The 12,328-nt window shown below is 46.2% G+C and overlaps 1 protein-coding gene across 1 annotated transcript in view; it reads right to left on the bottom strand.

Moving 5' to 3' along the window:
• Positions 1–12,328, bottom strand: part of ADGRL4 (adhesion G protein-coupled receptor L4) — a 290,259-nt gene that overhangs the window by 136,535 nt on the left and 141,396 nt on the right. The window contains exon 10 of the mRNA XM_075320254.1: positions 3,206–3,385. Coding sequence (XP_075176369.1) covers positions 3,206–3,385 — 180 coding nt within the window. The remainder of the gene's footprint in view (positions 1–3,205; positions 3,386–12,328) is intronic.

The raw sequence follows: 12,328 nt of genomic DNA, 5'->3' as shown, positions 1-12,328 counted from the left end.
TGGGGGCTACATGATACTATATGGGGGTTACATGATACTGTATGGATGACTATGGGGTGCATTAAACTAGATCAGAGTTGTATGCTACTATATGGAGGAATATGGGGGCTGCATAATGGTATAAGGAAGCTGCATAATGGTATATGGGGGTTATATAATACTATATAGGGGCTACATAATACTATATGGGGGCTACATGATACTATATGGGGGCTACATAATACTGTGTGGGGGCTACATGATACTATATGGGGGCTACATGATACTATATGGGGGCTACATAATTCTGTATGGATGACTATGGGGGTACATTAAACTATATGCAGGACTATGGGGAGTGCATTATAATATATGAAGGACTATGGGGAATGTATTAGAATATATGGAGGACTATGAGATGCATTATATGATCTGAAGGACTCTGGGGGATGCATTATAATATATGGATAACTATGGGGGTGCATTATAATATTGGATATTATATTGGGATATCGGAGTATGGGAAAGTTGATGCTGAGGTTGAGAGACAAGTGTCAGCCTAATTATCCTGTACCCCCACGGGGGCAGGGATGGAGGGGGGGCCCAGGTCCAAATTTTGCACCGGGGCCCATTGAACTCTAGTTACACCACTGTACACACCATATAAACCCAAAGGACGCACTTTAGGAATACGCCGGGTCAGTGGGGCCCTGGAGATACATTTGGGGCATTTGGTGCTGATGACGACACTCGCCTCGTTGGCTCGCAGGCCACGTAGCATTTGTTTTGCACTCAGAAGATGAATTGTTTGTAGATTTACGCTGGATAAGCGCTCAGCAATTATAAAAATTAGGAAAATGCAAAATAAAAAAAAAAAGCCGTAAGCAAAAGCCGAGATGGATGAGAAGTCATTGACTTCAGCGAGGCTCCTCAAATCCATTTCTATTAAGCATAAAGTAATCTCTGCAGACACCAATGAGAAAATAATATGAAGTCTGTGATTGGGTTTTACCTGATCAATAATTAGAGAACGTGGAGAATCATTATTTATTTAAAGCTTGGTACATAGAACGGAGAAGGAGCGGACGTCAGCACTTTACTGCGGAGCAAATGGTTAAGTCCATTCTTCATGATTCTGCCGTCTATTAGCCTTATAAAACCCCATATAAGTCCAGAGTGGCGGGATTTAACCCCTTAGTGGCTCCTGACTATAAATACGATTTTTTACAGTAAAGCATTGCCGTTGTACACGGCTCCATCGCCCGGTTGTTGGGTGTGAAATGGTGAAATGACATCTGGGCTCTTACTCTAATGATTGGGATCAGAGAAACCGATTTTGGTCCTTTAAAGGGATCGTCCACTACCATGACTTTGCTTCATGATGGTGCAAAGATGGAAACAGGAAACATCCGGTCGGATCTCCGCAACTTCTCCATGCTCCTCCTGCCAGTAATTTTCTGCAACCGCCACGATCTCTCCGAGCCAGAAGAAAGCGGTAAAAGTCTGCTTCCTCCAGCTCGGATGGACTGCGAGGGGTGCAGACAATCAGGGGCTGGTGATAAAAATATATATATATATATATATATATATATATATATATATATATATATATATATATATATATATATATGCTGTATATGCTGGCATTAAAGGGTTAATGGGGCAGAGATACTTCTGGATTTACTGTTCTTCGTCCCTTTCGCGTTTTCTTCTTAGAGGTGTTATCAGTCATTGTACAGGAGGGGGAGGAGGTGAGCTGTGACATCACTTATTGTGAAAGATGTATCCTGTATTATCTACTGTATATACCTCAACCACTGAGGACTCTCTGTTCTTTTAAACAATTTTTTTTTTCTACTGTATATAAGGATTTATTAGTTACTGTACAGAAGGAGGAGGTGAGCTGTGACATCACCTGTTATGATTGCTGTATCCTGTGTTATCAGCTGTATATAGAGGTGTTATCAGTCATTGTACAGGAGGAGGAGGTGAGCTGTGACATTACCTATTGTGAAAGATGTATCCTGTATTATCTACTGTATATAGAGGTGTTATCAGTCATTGTACAGGAGGAGGAGGTGAGTTATGACATCTCCTATTGTGAATTGTGGTTCCTGTGTTATCTACTGTATATAGAGGTGTTATCAGTCACGGTACAGGAGGAGGAAGAGGTGAGCTGTGACATTACCTATTGTGACTGGTGGATTCTTTGCTATCTACTGTATATAGAGGTGCAATCAGTCATAGTACAGGAAGAGGAGGTGAGCCTGTGATATCACCTATTATGATTGGTGGATGTTGTGCTATCAGCTGTATATAGAGGTGTTATCAGTCATTGTACAGAAGGAGGAGGTGAGCTGTGACATAATTTATTGTGAATGGTGGTTCGGATCCTGTGTTATCTGCTGTATATAGAGGTGTTAACAGTCTCTGTACACGGGGAGGAAGTGAGCTGTGACATTACCTATTATGATTGGTGGATGCTTTTTATCTACTGTATATAGAGGTGTTATCAATCACCAATTATGATTGGTGGATCCTGTGTTACCAGCTGTGTATAGAGGTATTATCAGTCACTGTGATCCTGCCTCTGATGATAAGGAGTCTTCTGAAAATGCTTACTGAAAAAAGAAGGTTTGAATCTAAAAGAGCCCCAGGGGTCAGTTTGAAGATTGTAGGAGTACTATTTTTTTTTTAACAAATTATTGTAGCATGAAAAAAAAACAAAACATTTTTAAAAATTATTTAAAATAAATAAATAAATAAATGTAGCAGAAAATATGCCTTATATAATAGGTGATTTTCTGATGACAGATCCTTGGGTGTCTTTCTTCCAGTCTCATGCATTCCTTCTCGCTTTATATTGTTGCTTTTGTCTCAAAGAAACTTTGTTAATAATAATAATAATAATAATAATAATAATAATAATAATAATATTACTGGTATATGTATTTTTTAATTATTAATTATTATTATTATTATTATTATTATTATTATTATTATTAGTAGTAGTAGTAGTAGTAGTAGTAGTAGTATTAATAATGCATTTTTTATTATTATTTTTGTTCTTATTTAATATTATTTTATTACTATTATTATTATTATTAGTAGTAGTAGTAGTAGTAGTAGTAGTAGTAGTAGTAGTAGTAGTAGTAGTAGTATTGTTTATTATTATTTTATTATTTATTATTATTTGTACACAATTACCAGTTTGATAAATCCTCACCTGGTTATGATTAGGGGATGACATCAGAATAGCGAAATGCGTCAGGTGATCACATCGGCACGCCGTGTGGGAAACGTTGGAATATTCCACCTCGCAGCCGTCCGTAGACCACTCTCCCCGCAACGATTCTGGGGCGTATTTCCAGAATGCACATTTTGTTGCTTCTGTATCCACAGACGGCTGAAAAGAGGAGAAAAAGCTTTATATGTTGTTAAATAAGTGGAAAAAAAATCCTGCAATAAAGTTCAGTGCTTCAGATCTGAACCCTAAGTGTTTGAGATGAGTTTCCCAACTTTACACTCGATGTGTGATCTGCTGACGGTAAGTTATCGGCCGGGAGGAGCTGAGCAGAACGATATATCGCTTTGTGGGAAAAGAGTCAATAAAACTTGCACTTTTTAAAATTAAAATCCCAATTGAATAGTCCAGTGGGCGGGATTCACTATATAGGACCGCCCCCTGGACTCCTATGCATGGAAAATACAGGGATTTCAAGTAATAAAACACAAGATATATTGAATCTTTTCTTGTAATTTAATCTACTCTATAACACGGAGATACACCTTGTTACAATAGTAATTTACAAATTAGAAGACTTGCCGTTCTGTAGCCTGGGAAAGCTGGGTGGCAGCCAAAGTGGAAGCTGTCATTGGAGAAATATTAGTTTCTCACTGACAACCAGTATGTGTGGCATATTATTTGTCAGCAGCTTTCCCAGACCCCTACAGATTAGAAGTCACCGGTGGTCCCGAGCTACGGCGCCATCGCATCCCGTATTTATTTATAGGGTTACTGCGGCAACACATCACTTTCAAACTTCCAGAATTGTAACTTCTTCAATCAAGTTGCCATAGAAACTGTCCAATGAAAGATAAGATGTATCAATTACAACGATAACTAGAATCATGTTTACTGCAGTGGGAATTACAGCGGAGCTGCTCAGCGCGTTCCCAGTATAGCGGTATAATAGGGAGAGCGCTCCGCATCTCCCCAGCCCCGGAATTAATACTCGCTTATCTCTCCCAGCCGATTGTGGCCGGATCCAGACAACGGGCTTGTGTTCATTTTACTAAGCATTAAAGACAATTGTAATTTGTCGTCGTCTTCGTTCGGAGCCTCCGTACTGTATAATCGTCCGCTCGGCTGATACAATTATCGGATTGTGCGGAAAGTCTGTAATTATAAGGAGTGTAAGGTCTTCCCGGAGTAATTCAATAAGGCTGATTTACCTATCTGCAGATAGAAGGGTCCACGACGCTGGCAATATTTCCAGTCTTTCTATGGGATGTGTTTAGTGTCGTCTTTTATTCTCACGGTGGAGCGGATCCAGGACATGGACAGATCCCATAACCCGGCCATAATGACAGAGTGAAGGGAATATTACCAGGAGGGGGCCAGGGGCAAAATAATTAGAAAAAACAAACTTGTGATGGAAAGCGGAGCAACTACTTTGGAAAAAGTAGATCAAGCGGATCCGTCACCAGTGACGTCAGTTTTACAAAATATTTTCTTTCCGCTTTAATTAACAATTCCGAAGCTTATTCCTATGCTATTCTTCCTGGTACAAGAGGTTTTTACACTGCCCCTTGTTAACCTTAACGACCACGAGCAGTAATATTACGTCCTAAGCGGCCACAGTCTAATCCTCCCCGGCTGCTGCTGGCAGCCAGCAGGGATCCACACACATGTCAGCTGATTTGTACAGCTGACATGTGTGCCTCGCAGGCACGAGTGGAACCACATTCCACCTGTGCCCGTTAATCTCTTAAATGGCACAAGCCATTTAAATCCCCGCCGCGGTAAATCTTTACTCACCCGGCATCATCGGCGTCGCGGTACCGTGAACACTAGGAGACAATGGTTGCCATGGTAGCACAGGGTCATGTGATGACTCCTGTAGCTGGCATGACTTACCTCCTGTTTCACTCAGCCAGCTGTTGTCAGTGGCAAGAGGTGTGTATTTCTGCTGATCTCTGCTGTGCAGCTGTAATCAACAGAAGAGAATTAGTGATCAGACTGCTGATCCTTATAGTCCTCTAGGAGGACTAGTACATTTTTAAAAAAAAAAAAGTTTAAAAAACCAAAAAAAATTCAAATCACCCCTTTGTAAATTAAAGGGTTAAAAAAAATAAAAAAAACCATACACCTATTTGGTATCACCGCGTTCGGAAATGCCTGCTATAGCAAAATATAAAGTCAATTAATCTGATCGGAAAACAGCGTAGTGGCAAAAAAATTCCAAACGCCAAAATTACGTTATTTGGTTGCACAAATTTTGTGCAAAATGCAATAAAAGGCGATCAAAACGTAGCATCTGTGCAAAAATGGTATAATTAAAAATGTCAGCTCGAGACGCAAAAAATAAGCCGTCACTGAGCCATAGAACCCAAAAAATGAGAACGCTATGGGTTGCGGAAAATGGATAACAGTAAACCTATACATGTTTAGGGATGAAGAAGGAAAATACAGGGCACTACTTCCGACTAAACAATTCTGTCCGTATTCACATACAGCGGTTACCTACCGCATACTGGTATAATCAGCGAGACTCAGCTGCGAAAATCTACTACAACTACGTGGTGCTCTCTCCAAAAGGCAGACAAAAAATCCAAAGGGGAAATATGAAGAAAACAGAGTAGGCACTCACCGATTTTTGCTGTGTAGAAAAAGCAGGCATTTATTTGTGCGCTGAAGTTACATGTTGTGGCAAGCGGGGAGGGGGAGAGACAAGACAGCACGTTAGACCCGTTTCGCACTTCCATTGTGTGCGAAACGGCCGTCGGCTAACGTGCTGTCCTGTCTCTCCCCCTCCCCGCTTGCCACAACATGTAACTTCAGCGCACAAATAAATGCCTGCTTTTTCTACACAGCAAAAATCGGTGAGTGCCTACTCTGTTTTCTTCATATTTCCCCAACCTATACATGTTTGGTGTCTACGAACTCGTACTGACCTGAGACATCACCGCGACACATCAGTTTTACCATATAGTGAACACGGTGAATAAAATACCCTCAAAACAATTGTGCAATCGCACTCTTTTTGCACTTGGATTTTTTTGCCATTTTCCAGTACACTATATGGTAAAACTTATGGTTTAATTTAAAAGTACAATTCGTCCTGAAAAAAACAAGCCCTTATATGGGAAGATTGACGGAAAAATAAAAAACGTTATGGCTCTCGGAAGAAGGGGAGCAAAAACCCCCCGAAAAATGGAGGGTGAAGGGGTTAACAGAGTATGCGTTAAATAAATTGTGACTTTGTATTGTAATTATCATCCAGTATTTATCAATTTCCCGGAGGAGTAACAGAGCGGCACAACACATCTAAGAAGGAAGGTTCCATTTTTTTTTTACCTATAAATGTAACTATTTGGTAAAGTCGACTTGTCAGGAGATGTGAACGTTCCTCTATGGAACGCCTCCATAGCTTATTTGTTTGTCAATAGAACTCTGCTAGCAAAATATTTTGCAAATTTTTACAGGCATTGCCAATATATTATCACAGACAAAAAGACTGACGGCACTCCCGAAACTGCAATGTAAACAGGTGCATAACTGAACATGACATAAAATGACAAAAGAAGGGAATTTTGTTTACTTACCGTAAATTCCTTTTCTTCTAGCTCTAATTGGGAGACCCAGACAATTGGGTGTATAGCTACTGCCTCCGGAGGCCACACAAAGTATTACACTTAAAAGTGTAAGGCCCCTCCCCTACTGCCTATACACCCCCCGTGGGATCACGGGCTCCTCAGTTTTAGTGCAAAAGCAAGAAGGAGGAAAGCCAATAAACTGGTTTAAACAAATTCAATCCGAAGGAATATCGGAGAACTGAAACCATTCAACATGAACAACATGTGTACACAAAAAAACAGGGGCGGGTGCTGGGTCTCCCAATTAGAGCTAGAAGAAAAGGAATTTACGGTAAGTAAACAAAATTCCCTTCTTCTTTGTCGCTCTATTGGGAGACCCAGACAATTGGGATGTCCAAAATCAGTCCCTGGGTGGGTAAAATAATACCTCGTGATAGGGCCATAAAAACGGCCCTTCTTTACAGGTGGGCAATTGCCGCCTGAAGGACTTGTCTACCTAGGCTGGCGTCCGCCGAAGCATAGGTATGCACCTGATAATGCTTGGAAAAAGTGTGCAGACTCGACCAAGTAGCCGCCTGGCACACTTGCTGAGCCGTAGCCTGGTGCCGTAATGCCCAGGACGCACCCACGGCTCTGGTAGAATGGGCCTTCAGCCCTGAGGGAACCGGAAGCCCCGCAGAACGGTAGGCTTCAAGAATTGGTTCCTTGATCCACCGAGCCAGGGTGGATTTGGAAGCTTGCGATCCTTTACGCTGGCCAGCGACAAGGACAAAGAGTGCATCCGAACGGCGCAGAGGAGCCGTGCGGGAAATGTAGATTCTGAGTGCTCTCACCAGATCCAACAAATGCAAATCCTTTTCACATTGATGAACTGGACGAGGACACAAAGAAGGTAAGGAGATATCCTGATTGAGATGAAAGGGGGATACCACCTTAGGAAGAAACTCCGGAATCGGGCGCAGAACCACCTTGTCCTGGTGAAACACCAGGAAGGGGGATTTGCATGACAGTGCTGCTAGCTCGGACACTCTCCGAAGAGATGTGACCGCTACTAGAAAGGCCACTTTCTGTGAAAGGCGAGAAAGGGACACATCCCTCAAAGGCTCGAAAGGCGGCTTCTGGAGAGCAATTAGAACCCTGTTCAGATCCCAGGGCTCTAACGGCCGCTTGTAAGGAGGGACGATATGACAAACCCCTTGCAGGAACGTGCGTACGTGAGGGAGTCGTGCCAGGCGCTTCTGAAAAAATACAGATAGCGCAGAGACTTGTCCCTTAAGGGAGCCGAGCGAGAGACCTTTTTCCAACCCGGATTGCAGGAAGGAAAGAAAAGTAGGCAAAGCAAATGGCCAGGGAGAAACTCCTTGAGCAGAGCACCAAGCTAAGAATATCTTCCACGTCCTGTGGTAGATCTTAGCAGAGGTTAGTTTCCTAGCCTGTCTCATGGTGGCAATGACCTCTTGAGATAGTCCTGAATACGCTAGGATCCAGGACTCAATGGCCACACAGTCAGGCTCAGGGCCGCAGAATTCTGATGGAAAAACGGCCCTTGAGACAGCAAGTCTGGTCGGTCTGGCATTGCCCACGGTTGTCCTACCGTGAGATGCCACAGATCCGGGTACCACGACCTCCTCGGCCAGTCTGGGGCGACGAGGATGGCGCGGCGGCAGTCGGACCTGATCTTGCGTAGCACTCTGGGCAACAGCGCCAGAGGTGGGAACACATAAGGCAGCCGGAACTGCGACCAATCTTGGACTAAGGCGTCCGCCGCTAGAGCTCTGAGATTGTGAGACCGTGCCATGAAGGCCGGGACCTTGTTGTTGTGCCGGGACGCCATTAGGTCGACGTCCGGCCTCCCCCAGCGGCGACAGATCTCCTGAAACACGTCCGGGTGAAGAGACCATTCCCCTGCGTCCATACCCTGGCGACTGAGGAAGTCTGCTTCCCAGTTTTCTACGCCCGGGATGTGCACTGCGGATATGGTGGATGCTGTGTCTTCCACCCACGTCAGAATTCGCCGTACTTCCTGGAAGGCTTGCCGACTGCGTGTCCCTCCTTGGTGGTTGATGTATGCCACCGCTGTGGAGTTATCCGACTGAATTCGGATCTGCTTGCCTTCTAGCCACTGCTGGAAGGCTCGGAGGGCAAGATACACTGCTCTGATTTCCAGAACATTGATCTGAAGGGTGGACTCTTGCTGAGTCCACGTACCTTGAGCCCGGTGGTGGAGAAAAACTGCTCCCCACCCTGATAGACTCGCGTCCGTTGTGACCACCGCCCAGGATGGGGGTAGGAAGGATTTTCCTATGGACAGTGAGGAGGGAAGAAGCCACCACTGAAGAGAGTCCTTGGCTGCCTGAGAAAGGGAGACGTTTGTAGTGGACGCAGATGAAACTGCGCAAAAGGGACTGCCTCCATTGCTGCTACCATCTTCCCTAAGAAGTGCATGAGGCGTCTCAAGGGGTGCGACTGGCCCTGAAGGAGAGATTGCACCCCTGTCTGTAGTGAACGCTGTTTGTCCAGCGGAAGCATCACTATCGCTGATAGAGTATGAAACTCCATGCCAAGGTATGTTATCGATTGGGTTGGAGTCAGATTTGACTTTGAAAAGTTGATGATCCACCCGAAACTCTGGAGAGTTTCCAGCGCAACGTTCAGACTGTGTTGGCATGCCTCTTGAGAGGGTGCCTTGACAAGCAGATCGTCCAAGTAAGGGATCACAGAGTGACCCTGAGAGTGCAGGACTGCTACTACTGCTGCCATGACCTTGGTGAAGACCCTTGGGGCTGTCGCCAGACCGAAAGGCAGGGCTACGAACTGAAGGTGTTCGTCTCCTATAACGAAGCGTAGAAAATGCTGGTGCTCTGGAGCAATCGGCACGTGGAGATAAGCATCCTTGATGTCTATTGATGCTAGGAAATCTCCTTGAGACATTGAGGTGATGACGGAGCGGAGAGATTCCATCCGGAACCGCCTGGTGTTCACGTGCTTGTTGAGCAGTTTTAGGTCCAGAACAGGACGGAAAGACCCGTCCTTTTTTGGCACCACAAACAAATTGGAGTAAAAACCGTGACCTTGCTCCTGAAGAGGAACAGGGATCACCACTCCTTCTGCCTTTAAAGAGCACACCGCCTGCAGAAGAGCCTCGGCTCGGCCGGGAGGCGGAGAAGTTCTGAAGAATCGAGTTGGAGGACGAGAGCTGAACTCTATCCTGTACCCGTGAGACAGAATGTCTCTCACCCAACGGTCTTTGACATGTGGCAGCCAAATGTCGCCAAAGCGGGAGAGCCTGCCACCGACCGAGGATGCGGAGAGAGGAGGCCGAGAGTCATGAGGAAGCCGCCTTGGTAGCGGTTCCTCCAGCTGCTTTCTTTGGGCGTGACTGAGCCCGCCAAGAATCTGAGCTCCTCTGATCCTTTTGAGTCCTTTTGGACGAGGAGAATTGGGACCTGCCCGAGCCTCGAAAGGACCGAAACCTGGACTGTCCCTTCCTCTGTTGGGATTTATTTGGTCTGGGCTGAGGTAAGGAAGAATCCTTACCCTTGGACTGTTTAATGATTTCATCCAATCTCTCACCAAACAGTCTGTCACCAGAAAATGGTAAACTGGTTAAGCACGTTTTGGAAGCAGAATCTGCCTTCCATTCCCTTAACCACAATGCTCTGCGTAAAACCACGGAGTTGGCGGACGCCACTGCCGTACGGCTTGTAGAGTCCAGGACAGCATTAATAGCGTAAGACGCAAATGCAGACATTTGAGAGGTTAAGGACGCTACTTGCGGAACAGATGTACGTGTGACAGTGTCAATCTGCGCCAGACCAGCTGAAATAGCTTGGAGTGCCCATACGGCTGCGAATGCAGGAGCAAACGACGCGCCGATAGCTTCATAGATGGATTTCAACCAGAGTTCCATCTGTCTGTCAGTGGCATCTTTAAGTGAAGCCCCATCTTCCACTGCAACTATGGATCTAGCCGCAAGCCTGGAGATTGGGGGATCCACCTTTGGACACTGGGTCCAGCTCTTGACCACGTCCGGGGGAAAGGGATAACGTGTATCCTTAGGACGTTTGGAGAAACGCTTATCTGGATAAGCGTGGTGTTTCTGGACTGACTCTCTAAAGTCAGAGTGGTCCAGAAAAGTACTCAATTTACGCTTGGGATACCTGAAATGGAATTTCTCCTGCTGTGAAGCTGACTCCTCCACTGGAGGAGCTGGGGAAGAAATATCCAACATTTTATTAATGGACGCTATGAGATCATTCACTATTGCGTCCCCATCAGGTGTATCCAGATTGAGAGCGGTCTCAGGATCAGAATCCTGATCAGCTACCTCTGCCTCATCATACAGACAGTCCTCCTGCTGGGACCCTGACCAGTGTGATGAAGTCGAGGGTCGCTCATAGCGAGCTCGCTTAGGCTGTCTGGGACTGTCGTCCGTGTCAGAGCCATCACACCGGGATGTATGGGACCCCCCCGGAGCACGGATTTGTTCCAAATGAGGGGGGCCAGGGAGCATTGAATCAACAGTGCCCATGGTCTGAGGTACCGGTCTGGACTGCAAAGTCTCAAGGATTTTTGACATAGTCACCGACAGTTTATCAGCAAAAACTGCAAACTCCGTCCCTGTCACCTGGACAGTGTTCACAGGCGGTTCTCCTTGGGCCACTTCTAGCAGAGACCCTGGCTGAGCAAGTGCTACAGGGGCCGAGCATTGCACACAATGGGGGTCAGTGGCACCTGCCGGTAGAACAGCCCCACATGCGGTACAAGTAGCATAGAAAGCCTGTGTCTTGGCCCCCTTGCTTTTTGCGGACGACATGCTGTTGTCTAGCAATCTAGGAGGGTATATAGCCAAGAATAGCGACCGTACAGTGCACTGTATAGCATACAAGCATAAAGTACAAATGAACACTTCGGCACTAATGGGGTCAGCACCCGAGGTGCCTCTTACCGCCCGCTGCCAGCGGGTGTGTGGTCGCCAGAATCCCGTGTCTGGGTCTCCCAGAGCTTGTCTCCCCTCTCCAGTCAGACTGCAAACAGGAATGGCTGCCGGCGTCCTATGAAGAGGGGCGGGCCGTGGGCGTGCCCCAGACAAAGTGCGGGAAACTGGCGTCCCACTGTGTCCAGTGAGGGGGGTGGAGTATGCTAAGCGGACTCCAGCCCTCAGCGCTGACGTTCTGACCAGCGTCCCGCCCTTCCCCTGACTGGCAGGCCTGGGGGCGGGAACGAAACGGAACTAGGCCGCAAAAGCCGGGGACTCGATTTATAAGCGCGGCCGTCATATATGCACGGCCAGCGCGGAAGTCCCCGGCGCACCACAAGTCCCAGCCGCGTCGCAGCGCTGCTGTAAAAACCGCCATCAGCGGTCGGCGCGGTAGTTCCTAACACATAAACTCACTCAGCAAGCTGTAGTGAGTATAGCACAAGCGCGCTGCGCTGCTGCCCCCGGCGCACTAACACACCCAGCAATGCTGGTGTGTGTGTGCGCGATTTGTACGGGGACACAGAGTACCTTAATGTAGCAGGGTCCTGT

This window comes from Anomaloglossus baeobatrachus, chromosome 8, assembly GCF_048569485.1.
Source record: "Anomaloglossus baeobatrachus isolate aAnoBae1 chromosome 8, aAnoBae1.hap1, whole genome shotgun sequence".
NCBI lineage: Eukaryota > Metazoa > Chordata > Amphibia > Anura > Aromobatidae > Anomaloglossus > Anomaloglossus baeobatrachus.
Note: the sequence above shows the minus strand (reverse complement) of the source record. Positions and strands in the feature narration are given on the sequence as shown.